The sequence below is a fragment of the Mycteria americana genome, chromosome 22, assembly GCF_035582795.1.
Source record: "Mycteria americana isolate JAX WOST 10 ecotype Jacksonville Zoo and Gardens chromosome 22, USCA_MyAme_1.0, whole genome shotgun sequence".
NCBI classification, from domain to species: Eukaryota; Metazoa; Chordata; class Aves; order Ciconiiformes; family Ciconiidae; genus Mycteria; species Mycteria americana.
In genome coordinates, this window is record NC_134386.1 from 1,590,198 (window position 1) to 1,612,082 (window position 21,885).

Sequence of the window (21,885 nt, forward strand, 5' to 3'; positions counted from 1 at the left end):
CCGCCAACGCGGTGGCCGCGCTACCCCGGGCCGCCCGGCCCACGGCAACGGTGGCCCCGCCGTTGCCCTCGAAGGGCCATCGGGGTCCCGTCCCGGCGCGTGTCCCTCAAGGGCGCAGGGACAGGCTGTGAAGGGCGAGCGGGCAGGGGGGGTGCTGGCCACGGGGCCCCCCCCCCGGCCGGGCTATTTGTAGGGCCAACAGATGGGGGCTGCGAACAGACGGGCGCTCGCCGGGTGCCAGCGGCCGGGGCTCACGTGGCGGCGGCGGCTGCTGCCCGGGCGGACGCAGGTCTCCAGCCCCTTCCAGCCGCCCGGGGCCATCGCCCCGCCGCCGCGGTGGTCCCCGCTCCGGGGGAAACGACCCGGGGCCAAGGGGACCTTTGGGGAAACCTTTTACCCCGGGGTGACCAGAGCAGATGCTCCACGCCGATGCCCAGGAGCTGCCGGTGCCACCGCGGGACGGGGGACAGTGACACCCGTGGCCAGCGGCTGAAGGAGCCCGGAGGCCCCGTCCTTTGAGCCTGGGGGGGCTTTGGGCCGGCCCTAGCCCCGTGGCCACTCACGCCCGCACGGGCCAGCGCTCCTCCTCGCTTTTCTCCGTTCAATTTACGAAGGGCCCGCGGAAGACGAGGGGCTGCAAACAGTGCAAGGCTTTTTATTCTGACGGGTGCCAGCCGCAGGCGTCATCCCTTGGGGACACGGGGGGGGGCCGGACCCCCAGGACGGGGAGCGGGGGGGGGCGGGCAGAGAGCCCCGGGGGGCCCGGCGTGGGCGCTCCCCCCTCCCCGCAGCGCTGCCGGCGCGTGCCCCCGCGTGCGGGCGGCTTCGCGCTGTTTCCATTTATAGCGCGGAACACGGCACCGGCGCTCGCAGGTAGAAAGAAGCTGCAGTCGCCCCCGCATCCCCCCCCCCGTCCCCCCCGCACCCCCCAAAAAGGATAAAAGTCTCTGCTTAAGGCAAATCGTGCTCTGCCTCTGCCAGAAGCTGCAGGCGGGGGGGGGACACGAGGAGGGGAGGCCTGGGCAGCCCAGGGAGGGGTCTGGGCTGGGGAAACAGCCCCGGAGGGGTCCCCTGCACCGACCCCCATCCCCTCCTGCAGGGAGCCGGGTGGGGGGCACAGGGCTTGGGCCGAGAGCCGGGCACGAGCCGCCCCTTTGCCCCCACGTGCGGAGGGGCAGAGCCTGGCCCGGGGCTTCATCTGGAAGGCTTCACCCCCTCCTCTGGTCCCTCTTTCTGTCCAACTAGAAAGTACAGGAGTCTGGGGGGGGCACAGAGGAGCCCCCCAACCCCTGGGCGAGGGGCAGGGGGAGGTCAGACCCAGAGGAGGGCAAGGGCAGGGGTTTGGCACACAAGAGTCAGTGGTTTCAGGGCTCCGGTTAGGGGGAACCGTGGTGGGAGAAGGAGCTGAGCATCCCCCGGCCTCAGCGCTGTTAGTACGGGGCATCCTCTCCTGGGGGGGTGTCGGCGAGGTCCTGGGGGGTGCAGGGTCCTCTCCCGGCTGTCCCCTGGCCGCAGAGCAGAGAGGGCAGAGGAACGTCCAGCGAGGGCAGGTCCCCGCTGCTCACGCCTTGCCCGAAAGCTCGCCGATGTGCTGGCGGAGGTGGAAGGTGAACTCGAACATGGTGGCAGCCAGGCTCTGGTGGATCAGGTAACGGGGCAGGCGACCCTGCGGGGAAAAGCAGATGAGCACAGAGCCGTGAGTCAGGGCAGCACGGAGACAGCGCTGGCTTCGGGGCTCGGGGCTGGTCTCCATCCCGACCCGGCCGTGCCAGCCCGGGCTGAGGGATGCACAAGCACCGCAGCGGGGAGCTGCCGCTTTCAAGGAGCTCGCTCCGGGGGAGGAAGTGAAACGCGTTTTGATTTCTCTAAAAAGCCCTGCACGACTCAACCCCAACCGCCTCGGCCTGTGCTCTATTATGTGAGATGCATTAAAAAAAAAAAAAAAAAAAAAAAAATCCTTGTCTCTGCGGGGGAAGGGAGCTGAGGCCGGGCTGGGAGCAGCTCCGGGGGCTTGCACAGGGTCCCAGGGCAGAGAAGGGGTCCCAAGCGCAGGCAGCTCAGGCAGGGATGGCCGGCCAACTATCCTGGGGGGTCAGGTAGGCACAGGAGGACCCCCCTCCCTTGGATTGGGGTGTTTCAGCAGAGACTTTTCCCTGCAGCAGGTTCTCTCTGCGACACAGGGGCAGGAGATCGCGAGACCTTTGGTCCAGGGGCCGTTTCAGAGGCCTCCCTGAAACGAGCTCCGGGGCGAAGCTCCGTCGCGGACACGAACACACACACGTGTGTAATTCTCACCCTTCGCGGCAGGAAGGGATGAGCCATGCGCTATAAATACTTCTTCTGGGCCAAAGGAAATAACAAGGCAGCACAGAAGAGGGGTCTGGGCACTAGCAGAGCCCTTCAGGAAGATGGTGGAAGCAGTTGACAGGCAAGTTATTAATAGCTCGGCCGCTACGGCATTTCTTCCAGCAGCAGAGGCAGGCAGTGGGCGAGTGCTCTCCGGCCCGGGAAACACAAGGAACGTCTTTCCTTTCTGAGCCCCATCTCGCACAACCGAGCGGGTTCATTATCCCTCCAAACCCACGCGTTACAGCGGGGCGGAAGAGGCGTCGGAGCCAGATCCGCGACAGAAAATACATCTCCAGAGCAAAGGGGCAGGAGGCCGCGCTCCGCTCTGCCCCTGCTTTCGCTGCCCAGGCACGAGCTTCTGCAAATCCTTTCCAAAGCGTTTCACAAGGCAGGCAGGAGCTGATCTACTTTGTGGGGAGGGAGGGACGTGGGAGGGGAGGGGGCCGCGCAGCTTTGCAGCAGAGCGCTGATGAATGGAGCCTTTGTGCTCGCTGCTGCAGCGCCGTTACCACGTCAACCTTCAGCGGAGGAAGAAAACGGGCCAGCTCCGCTCCCCGCATCCGCCCGACCCCGGCTCCCTTCACGCGCTGCCTTTTGTCTGGGCCACCGGCAAGGACTCGACACGCAGGTCTGCAAATAGCCCCAGATCCGGGTCGTCTCACACGGCCCAAGCGCCTTTCCCCGGGTGCAGACGCAGCCCCGCGCGCTCCAGGGGTGGCCGCGTTCGTGCCAGGGTGTCTGGGAGCAGGGCGCGCAGGGGCGAGTGAATCGGCCCTTCAGGGGGGTCCCGGGAGCAGCGAGCAGGCAGACACTTCACATGCCGCACTGTTTTCGGTCCCCAAAGAGGATAAAAATCTCCTCTCCCCCAGTCCTGCACGCAGAGATGCAAAACCCCTAAGCAAGACCTCTGCCAGGCAAGGAAGAGCTTCCCCACCTCACGCTGGGGCAACTTCGGGGGAAAAAGAGGGGGATTTTCAGCGAGCGTTTAACCTCCACCAGCAAAACTCGAGTCCCTTTAGGGCGTAACGAGCCGCTTTCGGAAGGGGCCAGCAGGACAGCAGCCCCGCGCTGCTCGGCTGGGAGCTCAGAGCAGGTCCTCAGCACGCAGCCTGCGCTACGCAGGGGACGTCGGAGCCCGCTGGTGAGCTCTGCCAGGGACGGGATACGGCCGCAGCGCTCGCGCATCAGCGAAGAACTGGCTTTACCTTCAGGTCTGTGTTGAGAATCCAGATGAAGGTGCAGACCCTGGGGTTGCTGGGACATTTCAGTACGATGAATCCTCCGGGCCCGTTCTCACCTCTGCGGGGAACCAAGAGCACACAGTCAGAGCCGGGGCCGGCTGAAAAGCCGTTCTTTAACGCTCTGGGGTGCACCGCACCAATCCTGCGCTAGTTCCTGCAGCAGCAGCCACCCCCTCCGCCTGGCAGCGAGGACTAGAGCCCGGCGGGGTAAGAGCAGATGCGCAGAGCGCCCGGGAAGGTATCTGCTTTGGCCGCAGGCACAGGAGCAAGCGCGGCAAGGCAGGTTTCCCACAGGTGCCTTGGCAGCGGCGGTGCCAGGGCTGCCGCGGGGCTGCGGGCCGAGAAGCAGCCTCTCTGCCTCTGGACCGCGCGAGCCCAGCCGCCACCGGCTCTTCGCCGCGGGGAGGTTTCTGAGGCACAACCCTGTGGAAACGGGTGCAAACAAGAGGTCCCAGGAAAGCCGAGCAGGCAGGGAAGCCCTGCGCAGTCAGGACAGGCTTGGCGCAGGAAGCCTTGTCGCTACAGCCCCCAGATCCTTCCTCGCACCATCTGATCCATCTCGGAGACAGGAGCTGTGCTCACACACACAGCCCAAATACAGATTTCCCTTCCCTGTTCAGGAACACACTATTTTTGCTACATACATTTGTAAAAAGATTTTTCTAGGCCCTGAAGTCCCCAGCTCTTAAATAGACTGAGGCAGCTATAACGGCTCCGAGTTAAAATGTCAATTACTTTAACCAGATTATTAGGAAAAACAAAGTCAGTGCGCGAAGTGGCACAGCTGGGCCCCGGGCACCGGAGCAGACAGTAACAAGGAGTCCTTGTTTGATGAGACATAACCCCGCTGAGATCCATCACCAGCCGGGCGAAGCTGTCCCTTCGGAAGGGGAGAGGCCAAAGACCTGCCGACACTTTGGGAGCCAGTCCATCCTGACGCAGCTTGTTTCACCCACGGGACCATCTCTCAATGTCCGCAGCCTTTAAAGTCAGTAAGTGACTGGCTTACGAGAAGCAAAAGGCATCCGAGAGGCTCAAAGCGAGCCACAGTCAGCTGTTTACTGCCCCTCAGAAATGGCAGCTGGCCCTGTTTGGGAATTAACTGTTACATAAACAGGATGCGGACTGGGTTGGGGTTTGTGCTGTTACTGGTCGGCACCTCCACTCCCCTGAGCGGAGAGCTGGGAAACGCCCGAGCAACACCGAACAGCACGGAGAGTTTCTTTAACAAAGGAAGAAGAACAAGGGAAGCAAGGTTTAGTTCCACAAATAGACCAGCTTCCTGCAAACGCTGCCAGAAAGACAGCAGGGTTTTCATTTAAGTGGCTCTTTGCCCTAAGCTTAAGCACAGTGCGTGTGTCAGATACCAGCTAAAAAAATAGGACCTGCCTCTTACCTGACATACTTGGAGAGCGGAGGCTTCAGGCTGTGCGTGGTCGACATCCCTGAGGAAATGTACCTGTCTCTTCTTCTCTCGATCCGGCGCACGTTCACGAAATCCCTAAGCAAAGAAAGGGTGCCGACTGCTTTAAAACGTGCGTGGGACTTGGAAGGAGCAGATCCTGCTCTCCGGACTGCTGGGAGAGCTGTGGTAGAGGTATGTCAACATACGGACAAAGCACAGTGCAGCACTGTTATCAGGGAGACCGACTGACTGAGACAGATTTTGAGCTCCAAGACTCCTGCCAGAAACGTCTGGAGGAGAATTCAGGGGCTCCTTGCTTTGGGAGCGTTACCCGCACAGCCAGCCAGCCCTGCCTCGTTGACACTGGGAGCTCCCAGCCAGCAAAGAGCGGCAGAGCTGGGGCAGAGCGCTCTCACGACAGCCAGATGCTTCTCTCCGTATTTTAGGAGGGTGTTTAGGGGCTCAGTACAAAAGAGACAGTGGAATAAACTGACCTTGGGGAAACGACACCGCCTGCAGCCCCAGCTGCCACGTCGTATGAGACGATGGTGTTGTCTTCAACCCGCTGCAAGATCTGGGGCGGAGGGGGGGGGGAAAGAAGAGAAATTTCCTCAGACTGTGCCTGCAGGTCTGCACGTGCCAACAGCTGGGCGATACCGACCCTCCCCTAAAACAGCAGCAGGATTCAAAGCAAGCGGAGCGTCTTTAGCAGCTGATCTGAGGCTGAGGGGGACGACCTCTTGGGCAGCGTGTGCGCGGGTTTGTCTCCTGCCCGGGACTGGTCCCTCTGCCTTTCTGGGGAGGGCACAGGCGTCGCCTCCGGATCCCTGCCACACCAACGGTGCAAAACGCCCAAACCCTACCAAGCAAAAGCAGGCTTGGCTCAGCCGCTGGCCCATCTCCCTGCCCACCTCATGGGCTTTTGGATAGGCACATGCATGCAGCTGGCTACCGCAGAGCATTCGGATCGTACGGATGAGCGGCGGAGATTTAACGCCTCAGTGACTCGGATCCAGCTAAGCTCCAGTAGGGCCTGGGCACCACCAACAGCCGGTGTTGGACTGGGAAGCTCCAACTCTCCGCTCCAAGGAGCTCCTGTGATTAAGCCATCTTTGTCCGGCACGCTCACCTGGCAAGCTGCCACTGTTCTGTTCCACAGGATCATCTTCTCAGGCTGGAGAATAACCTCCTGGTAAACTGTTTCAGCAGAGCACTGCAGGAAAGCCTGAGGACAGAGCCAGAGCAGTTAGCCAGTCCCCCACTCCACTTTGCTAAGATTATTTTTAAGGAACACAGGGCGGATCACAAAGAACAAGCGGGGTAATACAGGAGGGGAGCGGCGAGGCTGGCCTGGCTCAAGCGCCCGCAAAGCCAAGGCTGTCACCCCCCTGCCACAGAGCTCTCGTTCCCAGGGGCCTGGAGGGCACACGCGGAGTCAGGGAGGACAGACCAGACCTCAGGTTTCAGTTTCAGCGCGTCGAAGCGCTGCCTGCCGAGGTCCGCGCTGGTGTAAGAGAGGGCAAGTGTCTGTCAGCCTGTAACACGGCGAGACGGACGGACCTTGGGGCCGACTTAGGCTGGCTCCTCTCCCACCCTCGCCCCACTTTATCAGCAGCTCTGCTGCGTGCACGATTGCTTCGGGAAGTTGCCGAAAAGCTATTCTGAGCTCCAGCACAGACAACATTCATTTCTCCACATCCCCGTGGGACAGGGGATCTTTGGAGGCAAACGGTTAATGCAGTAAAGTGGAATCATCCAGCTTTTTCTCGTGAATACAGAGCTGCTCCATTGGCAGCTCCTGCCAGCGAGGCAACATATGCACTGGAACAAAGAAAAGCCACCGCAGCACCAATACTTCATTAAAGCGTGGTTTACAGCCAAGCCACTCCAGCGAGAGGGCACGGAGCAAGGCACTTCCGAGCAGCTCCTCTCAATGCCAGGCAGCAGCAGACGCACGCTCAGCCCTGGTCTTGCTGGCAATTAGTTGCAATTAGCCTCCTTGGTCAGATTAGTCCTAGATGCTGGGGTTGGAAGCAAGTCTTGCAGTCACCTGCTCCCACTTCTACCAGCGGAGACTGGGGCCCAGCATATTTGCTGGGGAGTTTGTCTGCCAGCCAAGGGGCTTTCCTGGAGAGATTCCCTAGAGCGTGCAGTGCAGTTCATCTGTCTCAAGCAAAGAGAGTGTGCTTTGCAGCCTGACCTGTCCTGCCAGGGCCAGGAGAGAGCCTGAAAGCCGAGCCGTGGCTCCGAGCAGAGCAGTCGCTCTTTGCCTGTACCACACAGACTAAGGAAGCGATCCAGAAAGGTTCTTACCTTTAAAATAAAGGTCTTGCCATGGAAAGGTATTTCAAAAGTGTAAACAACGTCACCAAAGTCCTGTGCAAGAAATAAGAAAGTTACATTTACGTTAGCAAAATAAATCGCTTCTAGCTGGGGTAAAGCCTGCTGGTCTGCAAACGCTGCGGCTGCGGGAGCCGTCCCACCCCACGTGCCCTTCTGAAGGACCCTCTCCGGTCCTCAACTGCCCCCCGTCCCCCCACACCAGGCAGCGACCCCAGCACGGGAACTGCACTGAGCACGTTTCAGATGCACATGCCCAAATTTCCATAAACAAAACAATATCCAGAGCGGCAGCAGCGATGAGACAGAAAAAGAATCCGCCCCATGCCAGCCTGCAAACTCCACGTCAAGGTCAAATTCTCTTTGTAGCAAGCTACCAACACCAGGGTAAGAGAAAGGGGTTAGTTTGCCAACACTGCTGTTGTTACCTACATCTGAGAAGAGACTCCCTGGAGGGGTTAGGGATGGACAGATGATAACCTTTCATCGTTAGCCCTGTGTTAAACTCTGATTAGTCTATTTAAATCCATCCCCCTTTGGATAAAGAAAACAATCTGCCCAGCTAGTTTGGCATCAGACAATGGATCACTTGACAGGGGAATTTTAAACACCAGATGAGACTGCAGTTTGCAGGACTCTCACCCCAATCACGTTGCGAGCCCACAAGCAGAAAGCAAGGTTGGTTTTGGGGGGCAGAGACACTGCCCCTTTCTCTCCACCCTTTGGAGAGAGAAAGGAGCTCTAGGTACCCCAGAAAACTCCGCTGCAGCTCAGGGAATGAACCAGAGTGGTGAGGAAAGGGGCAGGGCAGGGCCCGCTTTGCTTGGTAGGCCTCCGTGCTGCCCGAAGCGAGAGGTGCGACTTGCAGACCCCTTTGGCAAAGCCGCGGTGGAAAGGTGTAAGGCAGAGACACATCCCCGATTTACACTCCAGCACCCACAAGGTCCCTGTCCTGGGGAAGAGGGGACACGAACAGCTTTGGGGGTGGGAGGAGCAGTCTGTGCCCCACATTCTCCTGGCTCCCGCGTGGGCCAAAGCTGGCTGGAAAGGCCAGGCCCAGCTTGGCTTGGTCTCCCCAGGATGCTCAAAGGCACCTCGCTGTGGAGGCAAGGGCAGAAGCTGCAGCAACGGGGCCCTCCAGCACTGCCGCAGGGCCAGCACGCCTCCGCTCCTCCCCACGCCGGCAGCCGCGGCTCCGCATCCCACCGCCTACCAAAGGTGAGCCGTCCGCCCCTGCCTGCCTGCCGTCTAGAGGGAGGAGCGATGGGCTCTCTCCTGTCAAACAGGAAGGCAATTAAACGTCTAATTAAATAAGAGGGGATTTTACATTTAACTGAACTGGAATAGATTCCTAATTCAATCAGGTAATTGTAACGCTTGTTAATTTTTCATGTCGCAAGGAGGTTTCAAAAGCCTCATTTGTCCTCCCGTTTTTGCTAAGCCATCCGTGCTTTCTGCCGGCAGCGCTGCCCGGCAGGTGGGGCGGGGGGACACTTGCATTGTTTTTCTCAAACTTCCAGTTCTCCTCCTGGGCAAGGATTTGGTCCACAACCTCCATTGCGTCTTTGCCTTGTCGGACATATTCTTTTTCCTAGGAGAGAAGAGAGCATTTCATTAGCTGGCTTTGCAGGAAGCCTGAAGTGTGTGTGCAAGGCTTGCTAACCCCCTCTCAGGGCTGGCAGAGGGAAAGGGGTTATCTCCCATCACCACACCACAGAAATCTCTTAATTTGGGTCACAGAGGCCTCATTTTGGAGCTCAAAGTCACGCTCCCCGCCCTGGCTTGCATCCACACACCAGCTGCGTCTACCAGTGAGTCTCCCGCCTTAACGTAAGGGTTTCCAGCAGGCAAAGGGCTATGAGATGTGCAGAGCTTCCTTCCGCGGAGGTGCCAGAACTGGGGCTGAACGGCAGCAGAACCACTCGGAAAAGAGCACAAAGCAGCCTGTGCCCAGCCAGGCTTCGGGGAGGCGAAGGACCGCTCCGCGAGCCACAGTTCAGTGGGGACGGTCGAGGCGATGCCCTTCGCTGTACGTGACCACGTAACCAGGGACCCAAGAGGGAAGGGGAGAGGGGGACAGGCAGGAGGCAGAGCCAGAACCACGTCCCCTCAGGGGAGAGCGCGCGGCCCCGGGGAAGTGGGTTATCGTCGGGTGTTACCCAGAGGACCCCCTCCCGCGGCAGCCACGATGCCACCGGTCCCAGGGCACGCGGGGAACAGCCTGGTGCGGAGGGACAGGCAGAGCTCCTCAGCCAAACGTCCCCAGGACAGAAGGCTGTGAAATGAGGGACAGCAGCCTGCGGTGCTCTGCAGATACAGCACCCTGATGGGGCTGCAGGATTGTCAGAGAATCCCACAGCCCTGGATCAGCCTGAAGCCGAGGGGCAGGGATAGCCGGCCTCAGGCCACGCTGCCTCTGTTTACCTGAGCTGTCAACGCCTTCCTCCCTGCACCTTCCTCATCTGACTCGTTGTCCGACCCTAGGAGGGAAGCACACAATTAACACACGGGTGATGAAGACCCCACTTGTACAATCTCCCTCTGACTTTCTGGTGGGGGACAGACAGCGTCGCACCCCCACACCCGATCCGGTGGGAAGGGCTGTCAGCAGGGACGACCCCGACACAGCCCAGGCCCTGCCTCCCCGAACGCCTCCACTCCGCAGCCGGCTGCCAGGCGCTGCTCTGCTCTCCGGAAGGCTGAGCACGAACCGGGTGTCAGCTACGCCGAGACAACTGCTCCGGCTGACGTCTCCTCGCTCCCGAGCAGGGGAGGTCTCGGGAGCCGGCACGAGGCGGTGTCACAGGGCGGTGGCGTGCTGCCAGCTCTTATCCTCACCTGCTTGTGGCAACTCGCCCCCGTGCCCTCATCCCGAGGGCAGCGTTTTTCAAGTACTTTAACCACAGCTAAAAGCATTTAATCCCAAGACCACAAAAAGCTCCAGTTTCCCACAGAGCTGAAGCCAGGCACGCGGGGCTGAGCCCGACTCTGCTCTGCAGATGGCACAGAGACAGCATGGCCGTGCCTCCCCTGCCCAGGCACAGGCGCAGTGCGAGGAGAGGGGAGCCCGTTTTGCAGTGTCAGTTCTTGGAGGCCCTGCCACCCACCGCTGCCAAGGGCCGGGATAACGAGACAGAGCTCGGGGAGGAGGCGATTATAGAAGTGAGGAGACCCAGGAGGAATGCCGTGAGGGGAACAAGCTCGGGAAACGAGGCGGCCCGGCTGCCGGCGAGGCGACGGCAGAAGGGGAGGAGAGCACGTCTTACCGGCAAAGGACTCCGGCGGGGAGTAGAACTGCCCCTCGGAAAGGGCTCCGGGGTAGAGCAGGGGGCCGCGAGAGGCTGCAGCCTGGGCTGCCAGGTACCCTGCAAACCAAAGCACGAGGTTTTACACACATGGCACCCGGCACTTCACCACCAAGGGGTCCTGGGGCCCCCACCCCATCCACCCCTACTCAACCACGCTCCCAGCCACTTTCTTCCAGATACAGCTGGTCTTTTCGCGCTGACACCAGCCAGCCCACAAGCTTTTCAGCTCCTATTGCCTCATCTTTTGTTTGAGACATTTTATCTGCATGGAGATCAATGGGCTCTTTTGCCTGTCAAATCCAAAGGCGATTAAGCATCTAATTAAATAAGAGCTTCCCCTGGAAGCAATTTGGAACCTGAGCCTAATCCAATAGAGGCATTAAACACTTGATCATTTTTCATCTTAAAGCCTCCTTGCAAGACCCAAACATCCTCTGGTGTTTTCCAGGCAGTCAGTGCATTTCTGATCAAGCCCGCTTGACAAATACTCCTTCATTTACGTGCCGTTTCCCAGTCGTCTTTCGTCAGTTAAGCCTGGGAGAGCGACAAACTCCTTTTGATGCTTTACGAATGGGTGCCAGTCCAGGCTGAGCACCCACTCCCTAGAAGGACCCCTGGAAGTTACAGGTGCCCAGCACGGCAGGGTAATTTGTAAAGCATTAGGTCAGACTCAATCTCCATTTAGTCTGACCTCAGCAACCAAAGGCCGTAGAATTTCACACACCATAACTCACGCCGCACCCCTGCAACGTGTCTGTAACTGAAGCAATCCTCTCTGAAAGGTCTCCAGCCCAGATCTGAAGACAGATATCCAGAGACGGAGAGTCCAACAGTCCGCTTGGCATTTGTCCCACTGTTTCAAAACATTTTCTCCGATGCGGAGGTGAGCTCTGTTTCCAACACGTCTGGCTTCAGGATCCAGACATTGGGGAATTTGGCACGTTTTTCTCCACTCAATTAAAAGATGCTTTTTATAATCTGGTATTTTCTTCCCCTGAAGGGACTTATATACCATAACAGAATTGAGTCAGGCACTTACCGTCACAGCCAGCCTGGAGATCACTTCTCCATAAATGTCATATCTGTCAAGGTGCTGCCAAAGCAGCAGAAACCCCAGGCCTGGTAGTCTCATCTGCCAATTCCTACCAGAGAGGAGCAAAATACTCACATCGTTCCTCTTCTGCTTCCTGAGTTAGGACTTTAAAATCCAGGAACCAAGTCTCTAGCCAAGCAATGACAAACGAGACGATAGGAAGTAAATAGCCGAAAGCCCCTTTGGTCAGAAGCTGCGTGGAAGAAAGGAGAAACCACAGGGAGTTTACACAAACGGGAAAACAGCAGCATCAAGTAATCACAAAGCAATCCCCTGTGAGCCCAAGGAAACCAACCTCGGAGAGGATGACCTTCACAATCAGGAAGGCACTGGATACCAATGTAGTGACCTGAAAAATAAATTTACGTATCTCAGATCCCTGCAAACTGTAGGTGGAGAGAGAACACTAAAAACAGGAAAGCAAAAATTGCCTTCTTACCGCTATGACCCACCAGTGGCGCAGCTTTACGATTGCATAGGCCAGCAGCAACACAAAAAACCGAAAGAAAGCCAAGACCTTTAAAAACAAAAAGCCATCGACACCAGTCACTGCCCTTGTCCCTCTGCCAGGTGCTGGGAGGACACAGACAGGGGCCAGCTCCCGAGGACCTCACCACCTAGAGAGCTGGGGTCAAGGCTGCGACCTGCCCAATTTCACCGAGCCAGGCGAGGGGCAAGGCTGCGGGGAGACCCCAGCCCCCCGGCACGCAGACCCTCCCTGCCCAGCCTTCACCCGCGCCACCCCTAGCTCCAAAGCTCTTTCCTCACCTGCAGCAGTCTGGGATACTCACAAATATATCAAAGAAAGAGGTCTTAAAATTGTACTCGATGATTTCATTCTCCAAGTTCTTCTCAATGCCATCCTTGGTCTGAAGGGGAGACAGGAAACCAGAAAGCTATTGAGTGCACTGATAAGAAACTAATGGTAGAAAGAACCCGGCCAAGCAGTGACCGGAGGTTACCGCCAGGTCAGGTTATGCATCAGGCATACAAATGCCTGCCGCACGCACGACGCGGGCTCATCTGCCAACGCAGGACCACGGGAGGATACAACAGCCCATTTCACCCCCGGTTTCACGCCGAGGAGCACGAGCCGGGTAGCCAGAGCTGGAGCAGCACGCAGGTACGTTACACACTTCTACATGGGGGCTTTCTAACACCGAAAAGCCGCTCCGTCAGCTCAGCACATCCAGCGCCATCGCATCACAACTCTCACAGCCTAAAGCCCTTGGTCGGACAACACCTCCCACTCGCGCTCACCACTTCCACGTGCGGCTTCAGGTGACGGATGTCAGCTGTACGTGGAAAAAATGAAAAACCACAGGAAACTGCTTCTCTAGCACCTTCAGTAACGTGCTGAACAAAACGTCTCCCACATCAAAACATCTCCCCTGCGAGGGCTCTCAGGGGTCACTCAGCGACCTGGTGGAATTTAAGGCGCGATCGTCCTCGTCGTGCAAAGCACCGAGGGGTCCCCTCTCCTTTCTTCCAGGCCAGCTGGCTTCCCGCAGCTCACAGCAGCGCTGAGCTGCCCTCCAGGAAATCTGACGGAGGAAGTCAACCGGCAGGCTCAAACGTACTGGCAAAGGGGAAGAGGGAGGAGAGGAGGACGAGGGACATGCACAGACACAGAGAGACTGCAAGGAAGTCTGGAAGAGGCAAAACTGCTTTCTGGGATATTGTATGGGAGCGTGGAAAAAAGCTCACAGAAGAGCTCTCTTGCCTCACCCCAAGACAATCTGGGGCCCGACAGCCCTGGTACTTTTGACACCATAAATCCTGTTCTCAGGAGCCTGGAATCGCTGTTTATGAGGAAGCGGATGGCTCAGGTAACTGGAACAAATGCTTCACCTTTAGGCTATTGGTTTGAACGCAGCCCAGCTGGCCTGGAAGCTGGTATAGGCTGACAGCTGTTTGATGATCTGTGAGAAACAAGTTGGTGGATCTCAGGCCAGTTCTTGGCAGCCTGGTGTCCTGGCACCCTCTTGTCAGACAGTCCAAGGACAGAAGAGGCAGCCATCGGGAAGCGGTCCCTCTGGTCAGGGCTGGTGCTTAATATTCAGGGAGAGGGGGGCAAAGCAGTTCGGCACTATTGTTTTATCTGAGCTGTGGCTACAGGACTCGCGCCAGCCAGCTTTGCTGAGCTGCCGCTGCAAGCCTCTTCCCCACACCGGGACTCTGCTATGAGATGCTGCAGGAAGAACAAGACACAGGGAAGGCTCTGGATTATGATTTCTGGGAGGTGTTTTCGGTTTAAATACAGGCCACTGCCATGAACAAGGAAGAACTGTCTGAGGCATCTCTCAGCAAGCTCGCAGAATTACAGTTTGCAGGCAGCAGACATTTAACGAGGGCCGATTTGCTCAGCTTATCTTGCAGCGAAGGAAAACGTTTGATAAAAAAAGCATTAGTCATGATATAAAACCACTGCTCTTCATAACTAGGCAAATAAGCTATCCTAATAGCTTTAAATATGCAGCATCTCAGCTCAAGGCCCAAATATCAGCAGTTAGTCACTCATTAATGGCTACCTGCAAGACCTACGCTCAGAATCACCCTGGTGACCGCGCTGGCAGATTATCTCCCCGGGGCTGGATATTTTGATTTGTAGACAGCACCTCTCCAGAGAGCCCAGAGAACAGGGACAAGAGCAGGAGGCCAGGGTCCAAGCCGGGCATGCAGGACACCATCGGCATCGCTGGAATGCTGGCCGAGAGATGCTTTTTCCTAGTTGGGGGCAGGGGGGGGCAGGGGTCTCTTCAGGCTCTCGACACCACGTGGGGAGGGCGAGGGAGCTGCTGGCCGAGACAATCTGTTAAGCGCAGACACCGCAGGAGATAAGCAGGGCAGAGATAAGAGCCGCTATGTGAGCGCAGGATCCGGTGCTGATAAATAAAGGCCAGACACCGGCAGGGCTGCACGCAGAAGCGCTAGGGTCTATCTGTTCATCTTGCCTCTCTGCTCAGGTTGTTCCACGGGAGGACATGTAGTACCTGAAACCCGCCGCCAGCACGGCTGAAACCAGTCGGGATCAGTTCAGGAAAAATAAAATAAAATACAGCCCAGGGAGTAACCGCGACCTGATGGGACCGAGGTAAATAAACTGGATTTCCCTGGTCGTTGCAACAGTTGACAACACTGAGCAAACACAGCAGCCCACACAGCTGCGACAGCGCTGCGGAGAGGACCGAAACCCTCACAGTCCCCTTCGCCAGTCCCCTGTGCGGTGGAGCGGCATCTCCGGCTTTCAGAAGCTGAGATTAGTAGCGGTATGTTGGGACCAAAGTTCAAAGCCCTTTTTGTCTCTGCCCGCCAGCTGGGTGGGCGAGAGGAGGGTCTGCACATCCTACCTCGCTCCTCCGATGCTCTGAGAACAAGACACGGCAGCAAAGCGGGCAGCTGCTTGGCAAACACAGCGAGCAGCTTCACTTAAGGCAAGGGGAGCAGGAGAGAAATTTGGCCAACTGCTCAACCTGGCGATTCCACGGGCCCCGGATCTTGTTACACGACGACGTACAGCACTACACGCGACGGTGTTAACGACCCTGGACAGCCACAACAGAGCCCGGTTGCAGGAAATGAGCTGGACCTTAGTTTACACTAACTGTGCAGCGGCTTCTCAGCCAGCGCAAATCAGCAGAGCGCTGGGAAGAACAAAGACTTGTCCCAAGACTTCTGAAACAGAGCAATTAATGCGGAGGGAACTGAATTAAAAAAAGCACAAGTTAAAAGGGCGAAGACTCCGTGGATTTGCTTTCCCCCAACTTACATTCAATTCGATTATCCACAACAAAGAGATGAAGAGCAAGTCGAAGGTGACGAAGAGGCAGAAGGTTCTCCTCACATCTGAGATGGCTTTCCTCTTCTCCCGAGAGAAATAGCAATACGGGGAGAAGCCCTGGCTCTGGGAGAACGAGGTGCTGATGGACGCTATGGCTGGCAGGCTTCGTTCCAGGTCGTGCTGCAGGTCTGTCGGCTTGCTCATCCTTGGCCCAAGCGACTTGGGTCCTACGTCAATCGGGGCAACATCTGCCAAGTCAGTGCGTCACCTGTGGGGAGACACGGAGGGGATCCTCAGGCCTCGGGTCTCCAGATACCCCTTCTCCCTCCCCCTCTGAAGGCAAATATTCCTGTTACCAATCAGATCCCGTCTGTTTTATACAATTCCCGAGGGAAAAGGCTAATAGTGGCTTTTGGGCTGCCAAAGAGCCGCCTCCTCCGAAGCGAAGACATCCAGGGCTCCCCCTCCTGCCCCATCTCACCCTGGCACCCCACATTCACCAGCACAGGCAGGGACCCTCCTTCCCTCTCGCTCACTGCAGGGAAGGAGGAATCAGCTGCGAAAGGCTCAGAGGCGCAGGGGGTCCGCAGAGCCACCAGCAAGCGTCACCGGGACCCAGAGGCAGCCACCCAGAACACGCTGGCAGCACGGCGAGCCAAGCCGGCGGCTACAGCCAGCGGCCAGAGCAGCAGATGGCAAACCCCGCGGAGATGCCGCGGCAGCAGGAAAAGGGGCCTCAGGGTGTTTCCGTGGGAGGGAAGGGAGCAGTCCCCGGGATCCCGGAGCCACCCCGAGCTACAGCAGCCTCCTCTGCAGGGATGGATGCAAAGCTCCCAGGGGCTCGACATTTTGCACAGGGCAAACCGCAAAGTCTCGGGAGCCGGTCACATCCCGTCGGATCCCATCCCGCACGGCCGAGAGAGGAGCCTGCTCGTTTCAGGAGCAGGACGCTGGGTTTCACACCCGACTCCGGCCAAGCAGAGCAGCAGGGAGGCAGCAGGGGAAAGGGCTGCTCTCTGTCCTGGCCGTGGCGGCTGGCAGTGCCGGGCACGCAACCCCGGCGCGAGCGAGGTGTTGAGGTCTGAAGGCTGTTTTCACACAGCCCGTGCCAACCATTGTATTAAAATTTTTCCTCTCCGTCAGCACCGCACAAGGAGGCCACTATGTTAATGGACCGTGCAACTAAGCACACGCTGGAGACAAACAAGGGAAGAGGATGCCAAAACAGGTCAGGCCAGGGATCTGTCAGTCCCCAGCTCTGCCACCTCCGAGTCACCCCCGGCAAAGGCACAGCTACGAACTCCTTCTCTGCAAAATGCTCCTGCTCAAGGACATTTTGCGTCAAAAAAACCCGATTCTTTGCTGCCTTAGCCACTGCCCCAGCAGTTCTGCATCCTCCGGGATCTGAGTGAGGTTTGTTTGTCTACAGCAGATCTCACTTGCAAAAACCAGGAGGCTGCAGCCACACAATGTCCGAGGAAAAAAGCCCCGAGACCGTGCCCAGACCTGTGGGAAGGGGCAATCCGCACGGGCGGGCAAAGCCAGGGGTGCTGCTGAGCCCCACCGGACGCTGGAGCAACTCCAAGAGCTGAGCACGGCCTGATCTTGGGCGATTTTGGGTCCCTGCGCCAGCAGCTTCTGTGTCCCAGCCCCCCGGGGAGCGCCGGGGCTGGAAAGGGAACAAAGCTGGACTCCTGTCAAGTCCCCGTTAGCCTCTCTCGGAGGCACTTCGGAAGGAGCTGGAAGACTTGTCACTTCGGATCAGCCGCAACGACTGCGGCCCTTCGCTGCTCCGAGCGAGGGGCCCATCTCAAACTGAGAAAAGTTAAAGACATCTGTGAACGCTAAATAATACATCACCTCATGCACGGGCTGCCTCCTCCTCCACGGCAGGGTGTCACTGCCTCCTTCCCTCAAACACCACTTTGCACTTAGGCAGCCCCCTGCAACTTTCACAGCGCTTTAAAATCACCCTGCGAGACTCGCCAGCCCCGCTCCCCCGACGCCGAGGCAGCGCTGGGGCCGCTCTGCGGTGCCGGGGACGCGGCAGAGCACGGGCAGCCGGTGCGAGCCCTCGTGCAGCTCGGCCAGCCTAAACCCAGCCGTCGCTAAAACCCAGCCTTCCCGGTGAGGTTTAACACCGCTTCAGAAGCACGCCCGTCCCAAACCAACCAGCAATAACCAACTTTTGGGGGAAAAACCGGTGACAAGGGCTTTACCTTCAGAGCACCGTGGGGCAGAGCAGGGTTTTGCAGAAATACTGTAAGCCCAGATGAGGCCCCCCGACTGGGACTGCTCCCTCAGGCAGGAGAAAGCTCAGAGCAGAAAGAGCAGGGGCTGGATGTGAGCGTGTTCAAATGTGCCTTTTTCTGGGTGACAGATAAATTATTGAGCGCCCCGGTGTTGTATTATGCATTCAGACATCCTCCGCAGCCTGCGCTGCACCGACTGCCGAGCCACGAGCCGCTTTTGGGGGCTCTCGAGCGGCGCAGCTCCGACAGCCGACATGACAGGCCGGGGAAGCGTGAGCAGCACACGCTGCCCGCAGGGACGCCCCGGGTGACAGTAACCCAGTCCAAAGGGGCACCCGCACTGGGGGACCCCTCAGAGCTTTTCTGGTTAAAAAAAAAAAAAAAAAAAAAGGAGCTCTTGAGACTCTGAGGAAAGATTTGGTTTCTTTTTGCTGGTGAGACCTCCTGTTTTGAGGATGAAGGAGGAGGCGGGAGGGGCTGCAGGGACGAGAGGTGACACCACCCTCGGCAGCGAGCCCACGAATCCCAGCGGGAAGCAAACGCGCAGGGCTGGCGGCCGGCGAAATCCCGAGACAACGCCAAGCGCCAATACCCGGCGAGCGCCGCCGCAGAGGTCCACGCGGCAAAACGCCGGCATCCCAGCCCAGCGCCAACGGGACACCGGGCACCAAACCGGACCCAGGACCCGTGCCGAGGCGCGTCCCATCCCTGGGAAAGGCCAGAGCGGCCCCTGCAAAGCTCCAGTGTCCCCCCCTCCCCAGCGTCACCCCTTTCCACTCTCAGTTTTTAGATTCAAATCACAAGCTTCTCATTAGCACACGTTTGCATGTTAATGACATGTCTTACAGTAAGAAGCCTTTCCATCTTGTGACATCGCTTCTCCTTTCCTCCTGCGCCCCCGACTTCCTATTAATGTGTCCTCTCAGCTCACATGACGACTTCAACAGCTAATTCTCATGTCACCTCTTCTGACAGTCACAGCCTTTGCACCGAACGCTGCGCCAGGAGACAAAACGCCTGGAGAACGAGAGGGACGGGGCCTTTTAGAGACACCAGCCGCGGGTGTTTTACCAGACACTAACACGCGTCTGAGTTTCCTAGCAGGGCGAGATGCCTTTAAAACAAAAAGGTCTAATATTGAAGTAAACTAGACACTAAACCTCACTCCAAAAAACCCATCAAGTGATCCAACTTCTTCAGCAAACCACTGGACAGGCCCCATCACGGTCACGGCCGGGACCCCGTGGGGCTAAGGCTGTTCGGTTTTTGAGCGCTCCCAGACGCTGCCGTGATCCGGCAGCAAGGGCACGGCCCGGAGCTCCGCAGCGAGCTGTCCCTGCACCGATTCGTACCTTTCTCTAAAGCACCTTCCAGGGCTAATCCGAGCCTTGGAAAGGTCATCCTGCCGGGCACGTTACGTGCTGGCTCCCGGCAGCGCCGGCGGCACGAGTGACAGCGAGCAGAGGAGCGGGGCTGACAGGTAGCGGCTGTGGTAAAGCAGAGCAACGAGGGGGATCGGGGCTGCGGTTTCGGTCCGTCCGCGAACAGCCACTGGTTCAAAAGGCCGGGAGCTGCCACTGCCCGAGTTCAGAGTCCGAGCGTGCGCAAGGCGCGGGCACAGAGACCCCCGGGGAGCCCGTCCCCTCCCCGGCACCGCAGGTAGAAACGGGGAAACTCAGAGGGCTGCGTGAACAGCGTGCTTCCCCGGAGCCAGCACGGCCCCGGCCATCGGCTGTTTTCACTCGCAATCCCTTTGCCTCAGTCCCCGTGAGCCGTGCCCCGGGGAGCCGGAGGAAGCGGGCTCCCGGCGCGGCAGCCCCTCGGTGCCCGGTGTGCCGAGCGCGGGAGCGGCTCAGCCGCGTGCTCGCCGTGTCCCAGGGAGCAGGCAGCGTTCGGCCGTCGCTTCGCCGAGCCGCTCTCTTGCTCCTGCATCGGCGTCAGGAGAGCGGCCTGCAACCCGCAGCGTCCCGCATTTCCCCCCGGCCCCGCGCGTCAGTCGGGTTGAGCTGCCGCCCACCAAGGGCTGAGCCAGCCCCGGGGCCAGGTCCTGCCTCTCCCCGCAGGCAAAGGCATCCCCGCGGCTGGCCCGTGGCTCCCCGCAGCCCCCCCGGCCCACGCATCCTCCTCGTTAGTGCTTCCGCACCCTCACACCAATTTTCAGAAGCTTTCAGAACAGCAACGCGGTTGCCTGAAGCCCCACTTGGCACCAGCTGAGATTTGGGGCCCAGCCCCTCTCCTGCCCTCCCGGGGCGGGGGGGGCCGTGGTGGGTGCCAGAGCCCCCAGCTCGAGAAGGCAGCGAGAGGCACGGCCTGCCTGAACATTCCGGAGGGCTCCTGCCCCCGGGAGCCGCTGCGGGACCCCGCGGCAGCGTCTGGTGTCCTCACGCTGTGACCGAAACCTCAGCCACATCTCGCCCGGTCCCGCGCAGCCGCCGCCGGGTTCGGTGACACGCTGCGGAGCGGCGCCAGGCTTCCACGCTGCCTTTCCCGCAGCCAGAGAAGGGTCTGCGAGGGCTGGCGGGGGGCAGGCACGGCCGTCGGCCTCGCGCCCTCCACGGAGCGTCGTCCCTTCCCCACGCCTCAGCTCCGCGCTCGAGCACGCTGGGCGATCGGTCCCTCGCGGGAGACGGGATAAAGCTCGGGGTCTTTGCGGAGACCCCGGACCCGAAGCGGCGGGGACGCGTCTGCGATAACGGCACGAGGCAACCGCTAGCGCCGGACCTCTAAAACCAGAGCGGGCCGGCGGCTCCCCGAGCCACCGAGGGATGCGGACGACGCAGTTTTACGAGCGGCGGGATCACCGCAGGATATTCCGGATGGAGCCGTTCGGGTCAGCGTCTGCCAAGGGACTGAGGGGAGAGCAGTGCCAGGACCCCCGAGAGCCCCCCTGCCCCCCCACAGCCCCCCTGCCCCCCCCCAGCCCAGCCCCTCCGTGCTCCCACCGGCGCGGATTCCTCCTCCCCGGAGGGGCCGCAAGGCTCCCCACGCTCGTCGCGTTCCTCAAAGCCCCCCGAGGTCGCTGCCCGGAGCGGGGCCGGTTTGCCGCTGCCGTTAGACGGGGCGAAGCTTTCCGCCGCCCGTTCCTCCGCACGGAGCTGCCGCCGCGGCCCGGAGGCTCCCGTTTCCCCCCCTCCCCCGGCCCCGGTGCCCGGGCAGGGAGCGGTGTTAAAGGCGGGGGTGCCCGTGGGGGTCGGCGCAGAGGCGGCTCCGGGAGGACGCGACCGGGATCAGCGGCTGCTCCTGCCCCCGGCCTCGGGGCCCGGCGGGGCTCGGAGCGCGGCCGCGGCCAGACGGGAGGGCTCCCGGGGACAGCCGGTGCCCCGGACCGGCCGGTGAGGCCGGGGGACAGAGGGCACGACGGGGATCCCCGCCCACGCGGGGCAGCTGCCCTCGGGGGCCCCGCACCACGGGACGCCCGGTGCTCCCCGGGCCCAAAGCCTCCGGGGACCCGGTAACGGCCCCCCCCCAGGACTGAACCCCCGGGCTCCCCTGGGACAGTCGTGTCCCCTCCCCCCGGCGGCCGCGCTCCCGGGCCCGGGAACCGCACCGAGGCCCCCGCCGGCCCCGTTCCTCCCCACCCCCGGGCCCCGCACCCCGCCCGCGCCGAGCAACCGGGGCCCGCCGGGCCCGCCTCCCGCGCGCGGCCCGGAACCGCCCGCCCCGGGAGGGGGGCTGGGTCGCCCCCGGGCCACCGCCGCCCGCCCCGGGGCCCGCCCGCGGTACCTGCCGCCGCCCGGTGCCGGTCCCCGCCGGAAGCAGACCCCGGCGCGAGCCGCTTCCGGCCCCTCGCCGCTGCCACCTCTGACCCCGGAAGGGAAACGCGAGGCTACGCCGGCGCCGACCATCGCCGGCCGCGGGAGGGGGGGGGGGGCGGACGGGCCCAACGCAGGGGGGAGAGGGAGAGACCATTCCCCACGAGGGGGAGGAGGGGGTCAGTGGGGCTGGGAGGGACCATTCTCCACCGCGGGGAGGGGGGGGGGGCAGTGGGCTGGGGGAGAGACCATTCCCCACGGTGGGGGGGGGGGTGTCCATGGTGGCAGCTGGCTCTGTCCCCACAGCTCCCTGCGCTCGCCCCCCAGACGCCCAGGCCCCCCCATCCCCTGCCCCACACCCCCA

The 21,885-nt window shown here is 60.2% G+C and overlaps 1 protein-coding gene across 3 annotated transcripts; it reads right to left on the minus strand.

Annotated features, from left to right (window-relative positions):
* Window positions 1-639: 639 nt before the first annotated feature.
* Window positions 640-21,620, minus strand: STARD3 (StAR related lipid transfer domain containing 3). 3 transcript variants are annotated; one of them, XM_075522870.1, is made up of 15 exons: window positions 21,493-21,620; window positions 15,506-15,785; window positions 12,528-12,605; window positions 12,176-12,253; window positions 12,032-12,085; window positions 11,812-11,929; window positions 10,602-10,700; window positions 9,760-9,815; window positions 8,834-8,926; window positions 7,309-7,371; window positions 6,125-6,220; window positions 5,490-5,569; window positions 4,987-5,091; window positions 3,555-3,648; window positions 640-1,666 (listed from the first exon to the last, which is right to left on the minus strand). In XM_075522870.1, exons 2-15 carry the CDS (start codon window positions 15,719-15,721, stop codon window positions 1,562-1,564), a joined length of 1,335 nt encoding a protein of 444 aa, XP_075378985.1. In that variant the 5' UTR covers window positions 15,722-15,785; window positions 21,493-21,620; the 3' UTR covers window positions 640-1,561. The 3 variants fall into 3 exon arrangements, with proteins under 3 accessions (XP_075378985.1, XP_075378987.1, XP_075378988.1); XM_075522872.1 differs by lacking the exon at window positions 12,032-12,085; XM_075522873.1 differs by lacking the exons at window positions 12,176-12,253; window positions 15,506-15,785; window positions 21,493-21,620 and having other exon boundaries at window positions 12,032-12,122.
* Between the last annotated feature and the right edge of the window lie 265 nt (window positions 21,621-21,885).